Consider the following 18727-nt stretch of genomic DNA (forward strand, 5'->3'; position numbering starts at 1 on the left):
ACTGCAATACACAAACACTGGTTTCATTTTCAATTGTGCAGAATTGTTGCTTAAGGTTTTTATCATAACTGGCTTGCACATAGTCATATGGGATGTTTTGAGCTCTTACATACTTGTGGCATGGATTTAAAAAGACTTCACAGAGTTCTTTATAAAAGCCTGTATACATTCCAGTGATATATTATTTAAACACTGAAACGCTATTTTTATTGCAGAATAATGAGGCAGAATGTGTGTTTATTTATGATGTTCATGCCATGTTTTGTATTATTTGCAGGTCCATTGTCTCGGAGCCCTTGTGAACTTTTGCCAGTTGGGGTGGGTCACCCGGTTCAGGCCATGTTAAAGAGTTTCACTGCCCTATCAGGCTGCGCTAGCCGAGGAACCACCAGCTTTCCTCAGGAGGTGCACATTGTCAACCTACGAAGAGGCAATGCACAAGGAGACAGAGACAAACCAGCAGAGGTGAGATTCATTCACTATTAGACCTTTACCAGCACCTCTGATGCAGCAAAGAGTCATTATCTGCCTTTTATGTGCATTCAGTAGCTCATAATGAAGCATTAGAACATGAGGTGGATGCCTAAAAAAGGATAGTAGCATGACTGCAAAGTTAACAAAAATGTGAATAGAAACCCCCTCAAATCATAATTATAAAGATAATTTTCAGTAGACAGTTTCTTGTGTATTTATTTATATCCATTTATTTAAATAACAATACAGTAAAACGGTAATACAGTTGTTCCTGTGATGGCAAAGCAGGCATTAGTCTAGTCTTCATTGTCCCATGATCCTTCAGAAATAATACAAATGTATGCTGATTTAGTGCACAAGAAACATTTTATTATAATCAGTGTTGAAAACAGTTGTCTGCTTTTATGGAAAATTGGAAACAGAGATACCTTTACTATATTAATTAATTCATATTTAGTTATACAAGATTTGGTTCCAAGTGTATTTTTAATTTTTTTTTTAACATTTTTTACAATATAGTTTGTATTTGCTTTAAAAAATATATTTTATTTTATTTTATTTTATTTTATTTTATTTTATTTTATTTTAATGGGTGGCTTGACTATATTTGAACCATTTTAAATTAGCATTAGTTTGTTGCTTCACAAGTTATATTGTAACTTTAGCAGTTGTTTCCTTCAGTATTTCCATGCAGCTTTAAACATAGACCAGCAAAAATGTTTGACAAAATGGATGTTGAGGACTCAATGTAAGCACTATTTTAGATTGTTCAAATAGCAATTTCCCTGTTGTGAAACATCAAACCACTAAAACTTGGAAACGAAGAATTGTATAAATGGCTTCTTGGCAGAGCTGTTTCTTGCAGGTTTCACTTGCAAAGATGAAGTGGGTTTAAACATACTTTGATTTGGATCTTGGCTGAGGTGTGGTGAGTTGGCTGGGCTGTTAAGTTGTTAGTTCTCTTGTCAGTTGGTGGGGGTGTTGCAGAAACAGTGTGGGGTGCGTCCACAGGGTTAGTGTATGAATTGATGTTGTAATTGCTGGAAGGACTAATTTGGCAGAGAGCACTGCTGACTCTAGATGTTCACAACAAGATGGTACAATCTTGTGTTTGCATTATCATTCCTGTAATTACAAGCTTTTCTTCAAGCACATGCACAAAAACACACTCTGGTTCACAAAATAATGAGATAAGAGTCTTATATATGAACATTTTCTACCCAATGTGTACATTGTTCTAGTCTTATTAGAAACCAGTGAATATGGAAAGAAAATATGTACTTGGAGAAAGATTGGCCTTCAAGTTTTCAGCCCTCACATATCCCAAGAAAAACACCATTGGGCCTCAGGAAAGTTGGGGTAAGTTTTGGAGGCTCTGTCTGGACTTTTGTGAGTGAAAAGGGAATTAGAAAAAGAGAGAGTGAGAAGGGCCAGAAGAAGAAAGAAAGACAGAAAGAGTGCAAATGGGCGCAGTTGTCGGGCACTATCAGCCACGCGGATCGAGAAAGGCTCTTTCTCCTTTCTGAACTCCTTGTGGCTTGGACTCTCAGCTCTATTGAAATACAATATCGGTTCCTGCCGACACAGACAATGACGGCTTTAAACCGCCTCGCTTTCAATGTCATGTGTTTTTTGCATCAGGGAGCAAGTATCACTCAACTGGGTCGGCGCAGACAAAAAGCTCTCTTCTTCACCCCTGCCAGGGTTCAAAGCCCCCTCGGATTTTACTCCATGGTGCTCCATTAGACAGCCGCTCATATCCATACCGTGTACTGTGTGCCCTCATGCATTGTAATCAGGATCGCTGTGAGTGGTTGTTGTTCCCTCCACCTTGAGGGAAAAGAAAAGCACACTGGCCAAAGCACAGGAGCAGAGCACTGTAAACATCCGTGCCAGAGAGATCAGATTGTTGTTGGTGGCTTCAGTGTGTGAAAAAAAGCCCTAGGAATGCTATCTGACATATCTCAGAAGAGTAAGCAACACAGGGAGAGGAAGAGAGAGAGAGAGAGAGAGAGAGAGCTTTTGTTTGCAAGTTGTCAATCCCAAAGTCTTTTGCAAACAAAAGATTTAAGTGTTTGATAAAAAACATAAATGCTTTTATTAAAGCCAGACCGATATATATCGTTTTGAAGATATTATTGGCCGAAATGAGCCTGTCACCGATATATCGGTATCGGCGAATATGCCGCCGATATGCCACCGATATGAACATTTTTTTTACAGAACATATAACGAAGATAAATTGCTTAAATGTTTGCCACTGAGCCTTAGAATGGCTCATTACTGTTAATCACCAATATTCTAAAATATATATTTTTAGTGTAGCTTGTTTGGGTGGTTTCATGGTCTGGAAAAGTCACTTAAGCCTGTAAATTAGCTCTGTACACTACCGTTTAAAAGTTGGGGTTAAGTATGATTGTGTATTTGAAAGAAATTAATACTTTTTTTTTTTTCAGCAAGGATGCATTAAATTAATCCAAATTGACAATAAAGGCATTGCTATAAAAATACATTTCAAATAAATTGTTCTTTTGAACTTTCTATTTATCATCTGAAAAAAAAAAATCTGAGTCAGAGATGATAAAAAAAAAACAGCACAATTGCTTTCAACTTTCACCTGATAATATTAAGAAATTTTTATTGAGCGCCAGATCAGCAGAATGATTTCTGAAGGATCAATTATTTTAAATTACAATAATATTTCACAGTATTACTGTTTTAATCAAATAAATGCAGCCTTGGTGAGCATAAAAAACTTCTTTCCAAACCTTGGATTGGTCTGAGCCAATAAAGTCACTCTAAAACCAGCAAACTAGTTCAGCCTGACCTGGCTGGGAGACCAGCTTTTTCAGCAGGATTTCTGCTCTAGTCTCTAGGCAATTGATCCAAACACAGGTCCTCATGGATAAACTCCAGCACGTCTGATAGCATGACTCCTCTGTGCACGAGCACAATGAGTCACTGATCAGGCTTTTAGATCCTATCCTCTAAATGTGCTTCATCAGGACTTTGCAATGGCCTGAAACCATTTGCTGAAGATGTGTGAAAATCAGCATGTCTAAACTAGCCATCAGGATTCCAGCAGCCTATGGCTAAAAGCGAATCTGAGCTCTGGCAATGATGAATGAGACATGTCATTTTCTGCTGTGCTATAATACCATTAGCCTTTCGTTTTTGTTGGCAAATGGCTAAAGAGCTCAATTCCCCATGATGCCATTGTTGTGGGTTTGTATCAGTATCTTGGTAACAGATTTGCCTTTTTTTGTACTATTTGCACATATCTGGCTAACAGTTGAATGGATGCCAGGACTGTGTTTACCTTAGCACATTCTAAGTCTTTGTTGGAGTCCTGACTGCAATATGTCTTGGTTCGTTTTTCTTATGGAATTTTTTCTTCATTTATTGAAAGAAAGAGTAGAATAAGTATAACACAAATAATACAAAGCAAAAGCTAGCTTGCCAAGTACAAATGCTAAGAAATTAACATTACAACTCTCCATGTAGTTCCCTAAAATATGTTATAAGCTGGTGGAAAGGTAATTTTGGTGCCATTAGTGGCAGCACACGGAATTGCAATAATAAAGAAATTGCTTATTTAAAGTTATTTCTATATATTAAACTAGAGAATGTATTTTAACATCCAAAAAATGACACACTTTGACTTTTAAAAACTGCAGCAAACTTAGAGGTTTAGTTTACTTTCAGATTAAAATTTCCTTATAATTTACTTACCCCCATGTCATCCAAGATGTTTACGTCTTTCTTTCTTCAGTCAAAAAGAAATTAAGGTTTTTGATGAAAACATTCCAGGATTATTCTCCTAATAGTGGACTTCAACAACTACCAAATGGTTAAAGGTCAAAATTACAGTTTCAGTGCAGCTTCAAAGGGCTCTAGACAATACCAGGCGAGGAATAAGGGTCTTATCTAGCGAAACGATCAGTCATTTTCAAAAAAAAAAATTGTATATGCTTTCTAAACAGAAATGCTCACCTTGCACTGCTCTGTGATGTGCGTCCACAACTTCATGTAATACGCAATCACCTTGAAAATCACCTTGACATAGGCGGAAGTACCGACTCAGTGTTTACAAATGGAACATGCAAAGACTAAGTCAAACACAGTTTACAAAAAAACTAAATATGTGTCTTTGAACATACAACAACTTTTGAATGGTCCTCCTTCTCCACATTTGTAAACACTGAGTCGGTACTTCCGCCTACATCAAGTGTGACCTTTTCAACGTAATTTCTTATTATGTGAAGTCATGGACGTGCATCGCAGAGCTGTTTGTAAACCATATAAATTTTTTTTTTACAAAATGACTGATCGTTTTGCTAGATAAGACCAATATTCCTGGTATTGTGTAGAGTAGGGCTGCACGATAAATCGAAATGAATTTATAATCGCGATTAGACAAAAGCTGCGATTGTCATGTGTATCTTTCAGTGAAGCACGGTTCTGTGATCAGCATTAAATCTCCATCCATAGGCCAGAGGGTGCTCTTGCACGGAAAGTCCAAATACGCCCCGAAGAAGAAACCCAGGAAATCACTGCAGCTGAATAAACAAAAGGTTTAACTGCTTTTATTGATTCAACCTGAAATAATAAACACATGACTACGAAAATATATGGTTTACCTGAGTTTGTCTTATTATAATTTTCATTATAATAAAGCATATAATAATGCAATGCTAATCGACATAGACTTTATTTAACACTGTTTAGAATGCTATGAAATCTTGTGTGCCTTATTCTGTGTAAGAAGCCACATCTCACAGAAGGATTTATTTTAAACACTTGGCTGACATTATTAAGTGAGTTTGGAGCAAAAGCATGTTATTAAATGTGGTATTTTCACATGTTTTCAGATGGAGCAGCATTTACTACACAGAGCTCTATTTCACTGAGAAGCTACTTAAACAGCTGTCATTATCACAACGATTTCATAATCTTACGATTATATTGTCTGCGATTTTTTTTGTGTAACTTGTCAGTGAACTATGGCACTGTGTAGTAAATGCTGCTCCATCTGAAAGCACGTGATGGAGATTTACTACTGATTACAGAACCGGCTTTACTGACAAGGTGTGCATGATAATCGCATTCGATTGTGCAGCCCTAGTGTAGAGCCCTTTGAAGCTGAACTGAAACTGTAATTTTGACCTTCAGCCATTTGGTAGCCGTTGAAGTCCACTGAAAGGAGAATAATCCTGGAATGTTTTCATCAAAAACCTTAATTTCTTTTCGACCGAAGAAAGAAAGACGTAAACATCTTGGATGACATGGGGGTGAGTAAATTATCAGGAAATTTTCATTTGAAAGTGAACTAATCCTTTAAGTTGCATAGGCTTCATGCATTGTGCAAATGAGTGGATTTTTGTCTACTCACAGGAAGATAAGACTGTTCCTTTCACTGCATTCCAAGCCACAGTTATTTCAAAGGCCGCTCCAGATATTGTGCTCAGCGATTGGAAAGGAAGATTAAGGATGCACTGAACAAAAGAATCATGACAGCTGTTGATGTACACACTTCCGCAGTAGGGATCTTTACTATCTGAGGGACTAAGGATCAGAATATAAACACACACGCACATTCAGAAACTGCAGGACCAGGATGTTAATGCCCTTTCACAAATTTTGATATTTTTCTTTAGCTGTGTGCTAATGTACACTGGGCTCCAGACAAAAAATAAATAAATAAATAAAAATTGGAGTAAGGAGCCATTGGCTCCTATAAGAAAAAACTTAGATGCCATATTTAGGCCAGCTTATTTTTTTTAGGTCCCACAGAATAAACATGTTTTATTATTATTATGGTAGCACTTTATTTTACAGTCCTGTTCCTCATGTACATACTATGCACTTATTATAGTAATTACAATAACTATGTAATAACAAGGTACTAACCCTGAACCTACCCCTAAACCTAACCCTACCCCATGTAGTTACCTTGTATTACCAGAACTTTCTTAGATAAATACACTGTAAGTACACGTACTGTAAAATAACGTGCAACCATTATTATTATTATTATTATTATTATTATTATTATTTAACATTTCAATCATACTGTCATGTTTATGTCATCTTTTCTTGACTTTATCAGCATTTTAATCCATCTGTATCTGTAATCCAAATGTATTATTACGTTGCGATGTTTACAAGCTTTTTCAGTAAGTTGTACTGTAGGCTCTCTTATAAAATACCCTACCTTTTTATGTTAATTCACGTTCATTATGTACTATAGTAGTAAAGAGTAAGATTAAATGGGTTCACGTGTCGCTTGAAATGAGGCGCTAAAGCGGTCGCACCTGCCGCATTAAAGAGCGCCAAAACTGCATTTATTGTTTGAATTTCGTTATGAATTTGGCATTATTTTAAAGCTGATACTTTGTTTATTAAAAGTAACAAAGCTTTTTTTGTGATTACTGGACGGCAAGAGTGCTTCAAATAATATGAAGTTCACGCATTAACAGAACACAGCATATACACCAAACCACACTCTCAAACAAACACCACAACCGTCGCAGGCTTTCGCACAGAACTTTCAAACTAGTCATGCAGCAACCATTACCACGGCATATTCACCAAGGTAAAATTAATAATTTTAATGAATGTAATTAATGTATGAATGCATCGTCACAAACCCCCAAAATAAAAACAGTAGGTTTTATTGGGCTAATCAATGTAAATGATTTAATAATTATAAAATAATAATTTCTGCCATAATTATTCTAAAGCACCATTTTACAGAAATAGTGTTTAAAGAATAATATTAAAGTGAACAAAATATTGGTAATTCTAACCTTACGGTCATAGTTTTTAATAGAATGCGGTCAGAAGTTCAAATATTTTAATGCACCTGAAGCTCAAATTGAATCAGAATTTAGGACTATCTGAGATTAGGACTGTCTGAAACTCTTTTTTCCACTAAAACTTTGATGCGCATTGTCTGAGTTTAATACGGGAACAGGAAAAAAGGCATAACATGCACATTTTTAAGTCATAACATGTAAATATATATATAGTCGCCAGTGGCGACCTCATCAAAAACGTAACTCGCAAATTAATATTTTTGTTCGCAAATGTGATTCGCTGTGTTTGGTCACAGTCTGGAGCCCTGGTACACTGCTAAAATATTTTAACATTTTGTATTTTTATTTTTTAAGTATTTATTAAGTCAACATATGTAAAACAACTCAATTTTAGTCTGTCTAACGAACGGTCCATGTATATTGAATGCTTTAAACTTTAAACTCGTGATTTCAAGTTATGCTGCGCTTAATGCATTTGCCCACTGTCATATTCATGTCATTTTGTCTGTGTGCTGTATGTAAAATGAGTGTTGCCCTTGCTGTATTTGAAAAATATGATTCCCACTGCACACAAACTTCCCAGAATACTGAGTGCCCTGTTGGTTACAGTGTTTACTTCCTTTTTAATAATATTTTTATTAAACATTTATTTATTTGTGAAAAATACTTTGTCATCTAAAGTATGTTTATTTTACTTTTTTTTTTAATCCATTGTGAAATGATTTCAAATTTCTTAAATATTAAAAATAATGTAACAAAAATTATATCGGCTTTATATCAGCATCGGCTGTCAAAAAAACAATATTGGTCGACCACTATTTTTTAGGTTTGAATGGATAAATTCACTTCTAACATTCAAAATGGCTGATTTTTAGTTTTTGGTGTTTTAGTATATAAATAGTATACTATCAGCCATAACTAGACTTATTTTAGTGTTATTTACTATTATATTAATGTTTTGAATTGGAATAAAAAAAATATTTTTATATTGTCTGTTTTTAGTGTAATTTTTGTGCCTTTATCATATTTATTTGAAATATTTCTATTTAGCTTTAATTTATTTTCGTTTCAGCTTTAGTTTTTAGTAATTTTAACTTCAACTTATATTGTTTCAGATAGCTACAAGGGTTTTTTCAGTATATTTTTAGTCTGTGCGTTCCTAATCTTGACATTTACTGACATTTTTTTTTAAGCATTACCTTATCTAAACTATATTGTAGTAGATTTATGCTATTACTAAAAGAAGAAGAAAACATAGATTAACATCTTAGTCAATTTTATTCAACAATTAACTTATCTTGTATTAAGTATGATTATAATGGAAGACAAACATATTGTGAAAATGATTAAGAAAGTGTTTATTTTTTTGACACACTGTAGCTGTGTGTCCAAAGTGACCTTTGTGGTCGGATGTTTCCTTTAAAAACCATGACTCCAGTTACTGGTCTCGAATTCAGCTTGTGTGGCTCGGAAACCAGTAAACAATAACGTCCCAAAGGGAAACCACAGGGTCATTCGAATGGTGCAGTTCTAAGAAGGCACTCATTTACTTAATATATGCTTCTCAACCTGGTTGAAGTTCATGTTTTTTTTCCCATTGTGGTCCTCTGCGAGATAAAAGAAATGCATTGTCTTGCTAATCACACAGAATGCTGAGCCCAAGCAATTTCTTCCTTCCTTAGGGACTGCAGACTTTAGAAGTGTTCTAATGTCATGCAAGACTATTTGTCCTTAACACTTTTTTGCAGCCGAGTGTGCAGCATTTCTTATGGTTTACATATGAACCCCTTTGGACTATTTTTTCTGGACTGTTTCCAGATGTTCTCCATTTCTCTGCGGGGCTGTGTGCTTGGCGTGTACAATATTCGTTGGCTTGCTTCACTGTGCTAATAAAGAAGTGCTGGGATACCTGGCACGCCAAAACTTTCTTCATCAGTTATATTTAAGAGATTTTATGTATTGCCGAAACTCAACTCTGTCCTGACACCTAGCTCACTGTCTCTCAGGCCTTGTTCACCTGTGTGGTCCTGGCTGGATGGTAGGAGGACAGATAAATCTGTCTGTCCATGACTCCTTGGCATCACAGAGGAGGTTTGGAAGGGGCTGAGGCCGGATTGTGGGGTCACGGCTGCAAGAGAGAGAGTTTGGCCCTTTTTCTTCTTCCACTTAAATGGAGAAAGATAAGCACCCAAGGACATCTGGCTGAATCACATTGAGCCTTGACATTAACAACTGCCTACCTGGGGCACTGGCACAGATGTGGCCTTCTGGATTCACACACCCACACTGAAATCACATTTAAAAGCACAACCTTCTCCCTTTTTTCACAGATAAACACACGTACGCATTCACACACACACTGTCCTTCAGTTCTAATCCAGCATGGAGACTGTGGCAGGGTCATGTTTCATGTTTCCAGGCGCCACCGGCCTTCAACGACAGATGGATCAGATCCTCCAAGACATAAACAATTCAGCGAAGCCCTGATTTACTGCTCCCAAACACAATGTTGAAAACCTAGAGGGGCGATAGGGTTACTGGCCATCCTGGTTCCGCCAACTAGCGGGACTTGTGAACCATTATAGGATGTGTAAAGGTAATTAACAGAACCTTTATACCTTAGTAAAGGTAATTAACAGAACTGATAAATGATGAAGGCTTAAACATGTTATGAGTCATATTTTATTTGTTTAATGATCAGCAGTGTTTTTCTTAAGTTTACATATTCAGTACATTGGTCTGTACTGTGTAATTTTATAAGGGATATGTTAACAGGCCCCCCTGATGTTTACTGGGGCCCTCTAGTGGGCCCTGGCCCCTGATTGAAAACAACTGTTAGTGCTGTCAAATGATTAATCACGATTAATCACATCCAAAATAAAAGTTTTTGTTCACATACTATATGTATGTGTACTGTGTATATTTATTATGTATATATAAATACATACACATACAGTAAATATTTTGAAAATATTTACATGTATATACATTTATATATTTATATTCTTATATTTTACATTATATATATAAATATATTTAATATATAAACATAACATATTTTTCTTAAATGTATACATGCATGCGTTTGTAATTATATTTACATAATAAATATACACAGCATACACGCATATATTATGTAAACAAAGACTTTTATTTTGGATGTGATTAATCGTGATTAATCATTTGACAGCACTAATATATATATATATATATATATATATATATATATATATATATATATATATATATATATATATATATATATATATATATATATATATATATATATAGTTTTTGAACAGAGCTTTGGCATGTCTACCTCTATTAGAAGATATACAAATAATTTACAGCAAGTGATACTGTGATAAACCATGACTTATTGCTATAATTATGGATCTTATGTCTATATTTATATTTTTGCCTCTGAGTTCAGAGACTGAGCAAATACATGCACCCTGTCTTTCTCGCATACTCCTGTTAGAAATAACAGTATAACTTGCCCTTCATATTGTGTGACATTTGCAAGCTGTTTGTCATGCATCCTCTTGGAATGTAAGGCAGGACGTAGAGTTCATAAATTCATCTCATTTTGTTTGAAGTGGCCATTGTCCTGTTTGTTTTGGCCTAAGTCTTAGATGCTTGTTTACAGAGTCAGCATGAATGCGGCTGGTCAGTCAGCAATAAAGGTTAGTCACCAAACGCTCCAAATCCTCCACGTCCCCTCACAGGCTTAACCCTGTCAGATAGAGGTGAAGACAGTAGCTCTGAATTGTGAGCAAGAGTGTTTTGGGGTCATGAACTGTACTTTTGTACTTTTTGTCGCTGTGCTTAAGCATTATTTTGGGGAGTGTGTACTTAATCCAAGTACTGTTGCAACTAAGTGCTTGATGTCTTAATTACATTGTAATTTTTAGTAAATTGTAACTTTACACTGTAATTTACAGTAAATGTAATTTTACATTTACAGTAAAAAAGCAGCTGCAGTTGCCAGAACTTTACCATAAAAATATGATATCAACATTTTAAGGGACTGTACTTAAATTTGTGATTAACATAAAATTTAACATAAAACCCAAAAGAACATAAATGATAGCAACACCTAAAAAGAAACATAAACGCTTAGGCAAAATGCCATCAAATATAAATTTTCATGCAGGGAATTCAGTTTATTTTATTTTTTTTTACATTTTATTACAGTGTACAATATATATTTTAACACTGTATAATTTAGTCCAAATTTAAAAGTGTGTGCTGCAAATTTACAATTTTAGCACAGCTGATTTGTCACAATGTAATATTGGAAAGCGCAAACTGTTTTGGAAGGAGTTAGCACGATTGCTTCAGATATATTGAGTGCTCATATGGGTGATGCAGGTTTGATCCCTGCCTGCAACATGTCCAATCCCATTTCCTGTCACTCCCCAGTATGTTTCTGTGATTTTGTGATAGGTATCTGCAAAAAGAGAAAGGAGTTTTATTTATTTTTTATTAAAACTTGTAGTTTAGGCAGGACAAATGAAACCATTCTGCATAAAACTTGAAACCTGTGTGGTAAGTGCTGGTTATTTTCAGATGCAAAGAGGCTTAATTCTAAAGTTTAATTCTCTCCTGTTTTCTCTAGAGAATAGTTGCATAAAATTAAATTATGTCTGTTTGGCACAAAAACCTTGACCAAGATTAAAAAGGACCTCAGGGAAAAAAATTAAATGATGAAAAAGTATGTTATGAATAATTGTTTACTGCACTAACACATAGAAATACATTAAGACTCAGACAGCAGCTGCAAGGTGTCAGTGCTGCCCTCTTATTCACAATGAACTAACATCCTTGTGTAAAATCCTTCCCAAGCACAGCCTCCCTCCTTCTGCTCCCCTCAAACATACACACATTTCCATTTTACTGCGCGAATCAGAAGGAACGGTTTCCTGTCCCTCTCTTTTCCCAGTGCCAGTGTGTTGTACAGTGTTACAGCAGAGGGCTATCCTCTCAATAACAGAGAGAAATGCACAGCTGCGTTTTGCTCCCTTACAGCCGTGGCACTGCTCAAGACTGTAGCACCACAGCACTGGCTAATTATGTGAAACTGAACACCTAGCAGTGACTGTGCATAATGCTTTCATTTTCTCATCACTCTCTCTGAAAATATAACAGAATTTCCTTTCACTTCAGGGACTTATATATATAAAATTTGTCAGCGATGTGGGGGATGATGGTGCTCATATGAAGGTATGCATGGATATGCAGGTTTTGGGTCCTGTCCAAGTATATTTTTGTGCCTCCAGGCTAGATACTGGTCAAAAGAGGCTAAAGTGCAGAAATATCTCTAGAGACTCCAAGAAAGGGTTTGACCAACTCAGTTCTTTCCTGTTTTTAAGTATTTTCTATTGAAATAGGAAGCTGTCTGGACATATCAAAGGTCTTGTCCTTTTTTTAACCAGCCAATAGCCTTCAGTTTACATAAATTCAGCAAAATTCAGCAGTGATCAACTGATATTTGAAATCTTTTAAATCAGAGGTGCCCAAACTCGGTGCTGGAGGGCCAGTGTCCTGCAGAGTTTAGTTGCCTTAACACACCTGCTGGGAAGCAACAAACTGCTGCTTTGTGTACAGTTGTTACTGGGCAAACAGATTTAAAACTTTGCAGGATGTTTACATTCACGTAGAGCTGTGTTACACACTGTATGAAAGGTAATTTTCAAAAATCAATAATAGGGGCACTTTAATAAATATAAAGTAAAATAAATAATAATGCTATTGCAGCAATTTTGTGTATGTATTCATTATATTGAAATAAAGCTGTGTTGCACTATGGCCATATACAAATGTATTAAATTGACCATTGGGTTTTTGGAAAGGTCAAAAAAAAAAAAAAAAAAAAAAAAAACGGGTTGTCAATGGCTGACATTTTCTTGCAAGTAGAAACATTGCATTTTAAATGTTTATACCAGCTAATATATATATATATATATATATATATATATAGAGAGAGAGAGAGAGAGAGAGAGAGAGAGAGAGAGAGAGAGAGAAGTTTTGAGTGCTGAGAACAAAGCTTGCTTTTAAAGAGGTTCACACAAAAATGGATATTCTGTCATTAATTACTCACCCTGATACTTGCATTGTGGTACTCTTGTGAACGTGCATCGAAGACTGACACGGAAGAGAAGAAATTGTTGAATAAAGTCGTTATTTTCATTTTCTTTGTGCACAAAATTTTTTTTTGCTTTATAACATTACGGTTGAACCACTGATGTCACTTGGACTATTTTAGTGATGTCCTTACTACCTTTCTCGGCCTTGAACATATTGGTTGTGTTGCTGTCTATGAAGGGTCAGAAAGCTCTCAGATTTCATCAAAAATTGATGTTCCTGAAGATGAACAAGGGTCTTACCCTTAACAATATGAGCATAAGTAATTAATGCCAGAATTTTCCTTTTTGGGTGAACTATCCCTTTAAATATAACAGACATTAACTAAACTTTCATGGGCTCTTAATAGTGGAATGCATTAGTTACAACACATTGGCTTTTCTCAGAATATAGGTTGGGATGACGTGAGACGATGCAGTGGAATGTTCTTTTGGCAGTGCAGTAAGATCCTGACTCATTAAGGAGTCTTCCTTTTGCGCTTTTGATAAAGAGCCGTGTCTGTGGCCATCCCTGCAGCCCTGTACATCAAGACAGCTTTTCCTTCGCTGTGAGAGCTGAGAAATAAGAGATCTTTCCCTGGATCTCGTTGTCCTTATCTAAAGAGTTCAGGGAGATGGATTCTCTCCACTTCAGACGCACTTGCACTGAAAGCCTTGCAAGTGACAGCAAACCAGCCCAGTCAGAGAGGCCCTTTCAAGCCTGCAATCTGCTCCCTCCATCACTGCCACCTCCATAAAGGCCTGGCTGGAAGGTGGTAGTCTGATACTCCTGCAGCAGGCGGCAGAGAATGGCTCTGTTTTGACACAGGCCACTTGGGCGGTAATCCTTTAGTTCCAGGTTAACTCTTTCTCCTTCATCTCAATGAACAAAACTGCAATGATCAGTCTCCGCAGTGACCTAAAGATCAAAGTGCCAGAATCCTTCTCTCTGCCTGCAAGCCTGTATATGTGTGCGTGTGGACGGTTGGAGCGTTTAGAAAAAAAAGCGATCATTCTGTGGCAGTAGATGTGATAAGGCCAGTAAGTAGTGGGGAAAGGAGCGTATGTTCTGGAGAGGACTCTGCAGTCTGATAAGAGAAGAATTACTCTATGGCACATTTACACTAGATTAGATGCACTACTCAAAATGTGAATAAATATACCAGCTGGAGGAGTTTTGAACAGTGGTTCTCAGCTGGTTTTTGCTTCGGCACACAGATTTCTTTGCAAGTTTAACCTGTACACTACTGTGCAAATGTTTGGGGCTTTTGAAAGAAGTCTCTTATACTCACAAAGGCTGCATTTTTATGATCAACAACAGTGAAATACTATTTGAATTAAAAATAATTGTTTAAAATTTTGCTTTAATATATATGTTACTATAATTTTTCCTGTAAGTCTTCAGTGTCACATGATCCTTCCTTCAGAAAACAAACATACTGACTCTAAACTTTTGAATGGATGCTTTATGAATTAATGAGGGCAAACTGTGCATTCAGTTTTTCAGTGGGTGATGGTGATAGCAGTATCTAGAAAGCAGAATGGTAGATGACCATATGATAGCAAAATTAGTTATAAACAAATGCGCTGAAATGAAAAGAAACATTATTTTACACTCCATTTATTCCCAAACAAATGAAAACAGAACTAAACTTCTGGCCTAATTAATCAGCCTGGCCAAGAAATTCGATTATTGCTAGTCTTAGCTATGCTTGATTAGTTGTTGTTGTTTTTGTTAGCATTTTTGGTCTTGACTCACCAGTTTAGAACTTGATTAAATCTTGATTTAGAACTTCTAAAGGCAAAAAAGTGATGAGTAACAAAAAAACAGAAGAAATTATTCAGAAGAATAAAACACAGCAACAAAAAAAACAATAAAAAAAAAAAATTGTTATCTAAAGCTACATTAGGTGAAATCATGTGGTAAATGTGGTATTAGTAAAATATGGTACCAGAATCAGAATACTTTTGGTGTTTTGCCATCCAGTACAGTGCAGAGCCATGGGAGTTATCAAACATTTACAGGGTGTGGCATTTCCCTTGTCAAAACTGGCTGCGTCATAAAAATAACCACACTCTATCTTTTGACAAACAAACATAATTTTCTCTTAGCAACTTGAGAGCAAACAGCGGATAGCCTGTGTCTCTTATCCTTCTAAGAGAGTGTGATTCCACAGCGTGGCTGAAAATAAACAAAGCCAAGCCAGTTTAATCTAACTCACAGGCCATCTTTGTCTAATCAATTTAGCGAAAGTTAAACATCAAACACCAGCTCTTGGCCGCGGCTCAGCGTGAGGCATAGCGGATGATTGTTTTATCAGGTGGAATTCTTAGATAGAGAGACTGGAGCCTCGCAAACCCAAACATTACATTTTGACGAGGTGAAGGGGACAGTGACAACACCTCCATCTCCAGCCTGAGAATCAGTTTGAACAATTGACATTGTGTCTAATGCCATTCTCCATCATTTGATCATATTTTGATCGTTTTGTCCTCTCTATCTGTGTTAATAGCACAATGTTTGCACCAGGAAAAATAGCACTGAGTTTTGTGCACTGCAAAAAATTACTTTTTAATTAATTTCTAGTAAGTCTTTCTGTTAATATTTTAAAAATATGAATTATTCTACATTAAAAGTATCTAAAAATCCTTGAAAGAGGATACATTTTTAAGGAGCAAACCTGCACAAGTATTAAAATATTAATTTTATTAATATCTTATGTAAATGTACCTTGTCAAGTATTTATTTATTTAATTTTTAGATATTTTTTAGCGGAAAAGTAGACAAAATACTTGTTCATCATTTGACAAATTAGAAAATAATCACAAACATATTTTTAAATAAACTTGTTTAGTTTTTATTTATTTGTAGTACAATGTTTTCATCATTAAATGGCTCTTTAGAGTTTTGTGTCCTAAAGTCTTTTGGTTGATTTTAACAATATTTTATGTTTATGTTAAAATATCTACAATAAACATTAAAAGAAGATGCCAAATATTTACTTAGGAGCAAAACTGCATACAACACTTACTATTTAGACTGGTTCTAATAGATTTTGTCTTGAATATAAGTTTGTTTTGTGTATTTTGTTATCCTTTTAAATTGTTTAAACTTAAAACAAGTGAGTTGATCAGTGCACTAAAACAAAATGTAGTACACTCAAGGGCACAAATCTCTAAAAATAAGTCTTAATTTATTTTCTCATGTAAACTTATCATGGACTAATCATGGATTTTTAGATATTTTAAGAGAAAAAATAAACAAAAATAAGAATATAATTTGTTATACTAATAAGGCAAATATGTATTATGAATTTATAATAAGCCTAATTGATATAGAAAGGGGGTGTGTTGATGCTGAAAAAACGGAAGTGAAACTTTAGCATATTTAGTGTCTGGTTAAACTGGATTGTGGGAATTAAGTGCATACGATACAGGTTTTTGTTCTAAGATACTGCACGCATTTGGCAGCTGTTTTGTAATTCCACTTCTGTGCACTGAGGCAAAAAAGTGCATGTTCATCAAAAGTGGAAGTGTCTGTGGTGTTCTTTAATGAGGTCAAGCTTGTGTTTGTGCACATTGTCAGATAAGACACATCAGGAGGCTTATGGCTATCAGATTTATCATCCAAACTTGCCTCCGAATTCATAAAAGTACACACAAACACACAGTGTGATTGCTATCGGTTGCCTATGTGCTTTGATATGTCTGAGAGCTGATGAGGTAGATATATCTGTGTGTTTGTGCACTCAGACGCAGACAAATAGACATCACAGTGCACTAAATGGCTTCAGGTTGAGAGGTCACAGATCACTGAGCAGTGCTGATAACAGAACTCAACAGATTGATCTGACCCACAATCTTTACCTCATTTATTCTCTTTCAGCCATCCAAAAAAAAACAAGATCAAACAAAACACAAAAAAAAAAAACAAAATTAAATACAGTACAAAACAAAAAAATAACACAACACTACATCAAATAAAATTAAAATCAAAATTGTAAGTCGTAGGAAAGATCATGCACAGACACACGACAGAGATTTTATCAAATTTACAAGAAAATCTCTTGACAGCACAAATCTCTGCTTCGCGAAGCAATGTGAACAATGTGTTTCTCTGACAAGTCACAGAGATTCTGCAAACATTGCATTATTTCCAGAATAGTGGAAATAGTGAATAGAACAGTATAGATAACTGAAAGAGTTGTTTTTAAGATCTAATGGATTCTTGTTGGGTTTAGTAAATGTTGCGTATGTGTGCAGTTAAAGACTGTTTCTGGATCTGAGACACAGTGAGGTGGGGTTTCAAATAAGAAATAAAGTTGCAGTTGTACTTCACAATGCCAAAATATCAATAGTTGATATTTCTATCCTCAAGAGCAATTTTGAAAATTAAAATACTAACATGTCCTTTAAGCAGTTAAGTAATTCTTATTCAAATAAGATCTACTCTTTTTCAAATAGTTGTTAAAATTCATAATAATTATTAAAAAAATATTTTTTTTACCAAATTGGTACTTTATACTACCCATACAGTAGAAAGACTGATTTTGATTTTAGTCTCAAATTTGTAGCCAAGTACCAGTACTTTTGACACCCTTTAAGTTAACATGGACTAGTCTTTCAACCACCATCTTTGTCGGTTTCCTCATTTTCCCCTGTATGATTCCATATCATTTGCCTATCGTTCTCCTAAACAAACTCCCTGTTTCCCACCCATCTGCTCCCGTTCCCCAAAACCTTTGCATGGCCAAGGGAACACTCTGACTGTTATGTTTTGCTTATCTTGCATTATTTGGCATCTAATTAGAGGATGTTTTAGTGAACTGAAATTTTGGGAGGACTATCAGTCACATAATGAGCTCTATCAATAGAGTCAACACCCTTTCCTTCTAACAGGGAACTGCTGTCAGCAGAGAAAGAGAGAGAGATAAACGGTACATAGAGAGTTGACAGAGTTGATTTATTAATGCTTTACATGAGAATGCAGGAATCATGAAGGTTTCACAGACAGATAGACAGGAACTGCTTGCGGTGTCTAGCTGAAATTGTTTGTTCTCACTGAGGGTGATTTGTTGATTTGAATGGTAGATTGCTAGTGTGTTAAATGACATGGTGTGATCGGTTTCCCATCACCCCCTGCAGTAATGCTAGCCTCTGAGCTGGGTTTGTACAGGGAGGTGCAGCTGTCTCCTATCAGAGCCTGTAGTTTCTTTGTAACTCAATCAGGTCTGATGGGCCCCTGCAACACTATCAGACAGCGGTTAGTGCAGCGGCCTGTGAAATCAGGTCCAGACTCACACTCTGGGC

General features: G+C 35.7%; 1 protein-coding gene across 1 annotated transcript in view; it reads left to right on the plus strand.

The window, feature by feature from the left end:
• Positions 1-18727, plus strand: part of LOC109092049 (transforming growth factor beta receptor type 3-like) — a 106180-nt gene that overhangs the window by 40691 nt on the left and 46762 nt on the right. Inside the window, exon 3 of the mRNA XM_042725794.1 lies at positions 278-465. Coding sequence (XP_042581728.1) covers positions 278-465 — 188 coding nt within the window. The remainder of the gene's footprint in view (positions 1-277; positions 466-18727) is intronic.

This window comes from Cyprinus carpio, chromosome B6 (assembly GCF_018340385.1).
Source record: "Cyprinus carpio isolate SPL01 chromosome B6, ASM1834038v1, whole genome shotgun sequence".
NCBI lineage: Eukaryota > Metazoa > Chordata > Actinopteri > Cypriniformes > Cyprinidae > Cyprinus > Cyprinus carpio.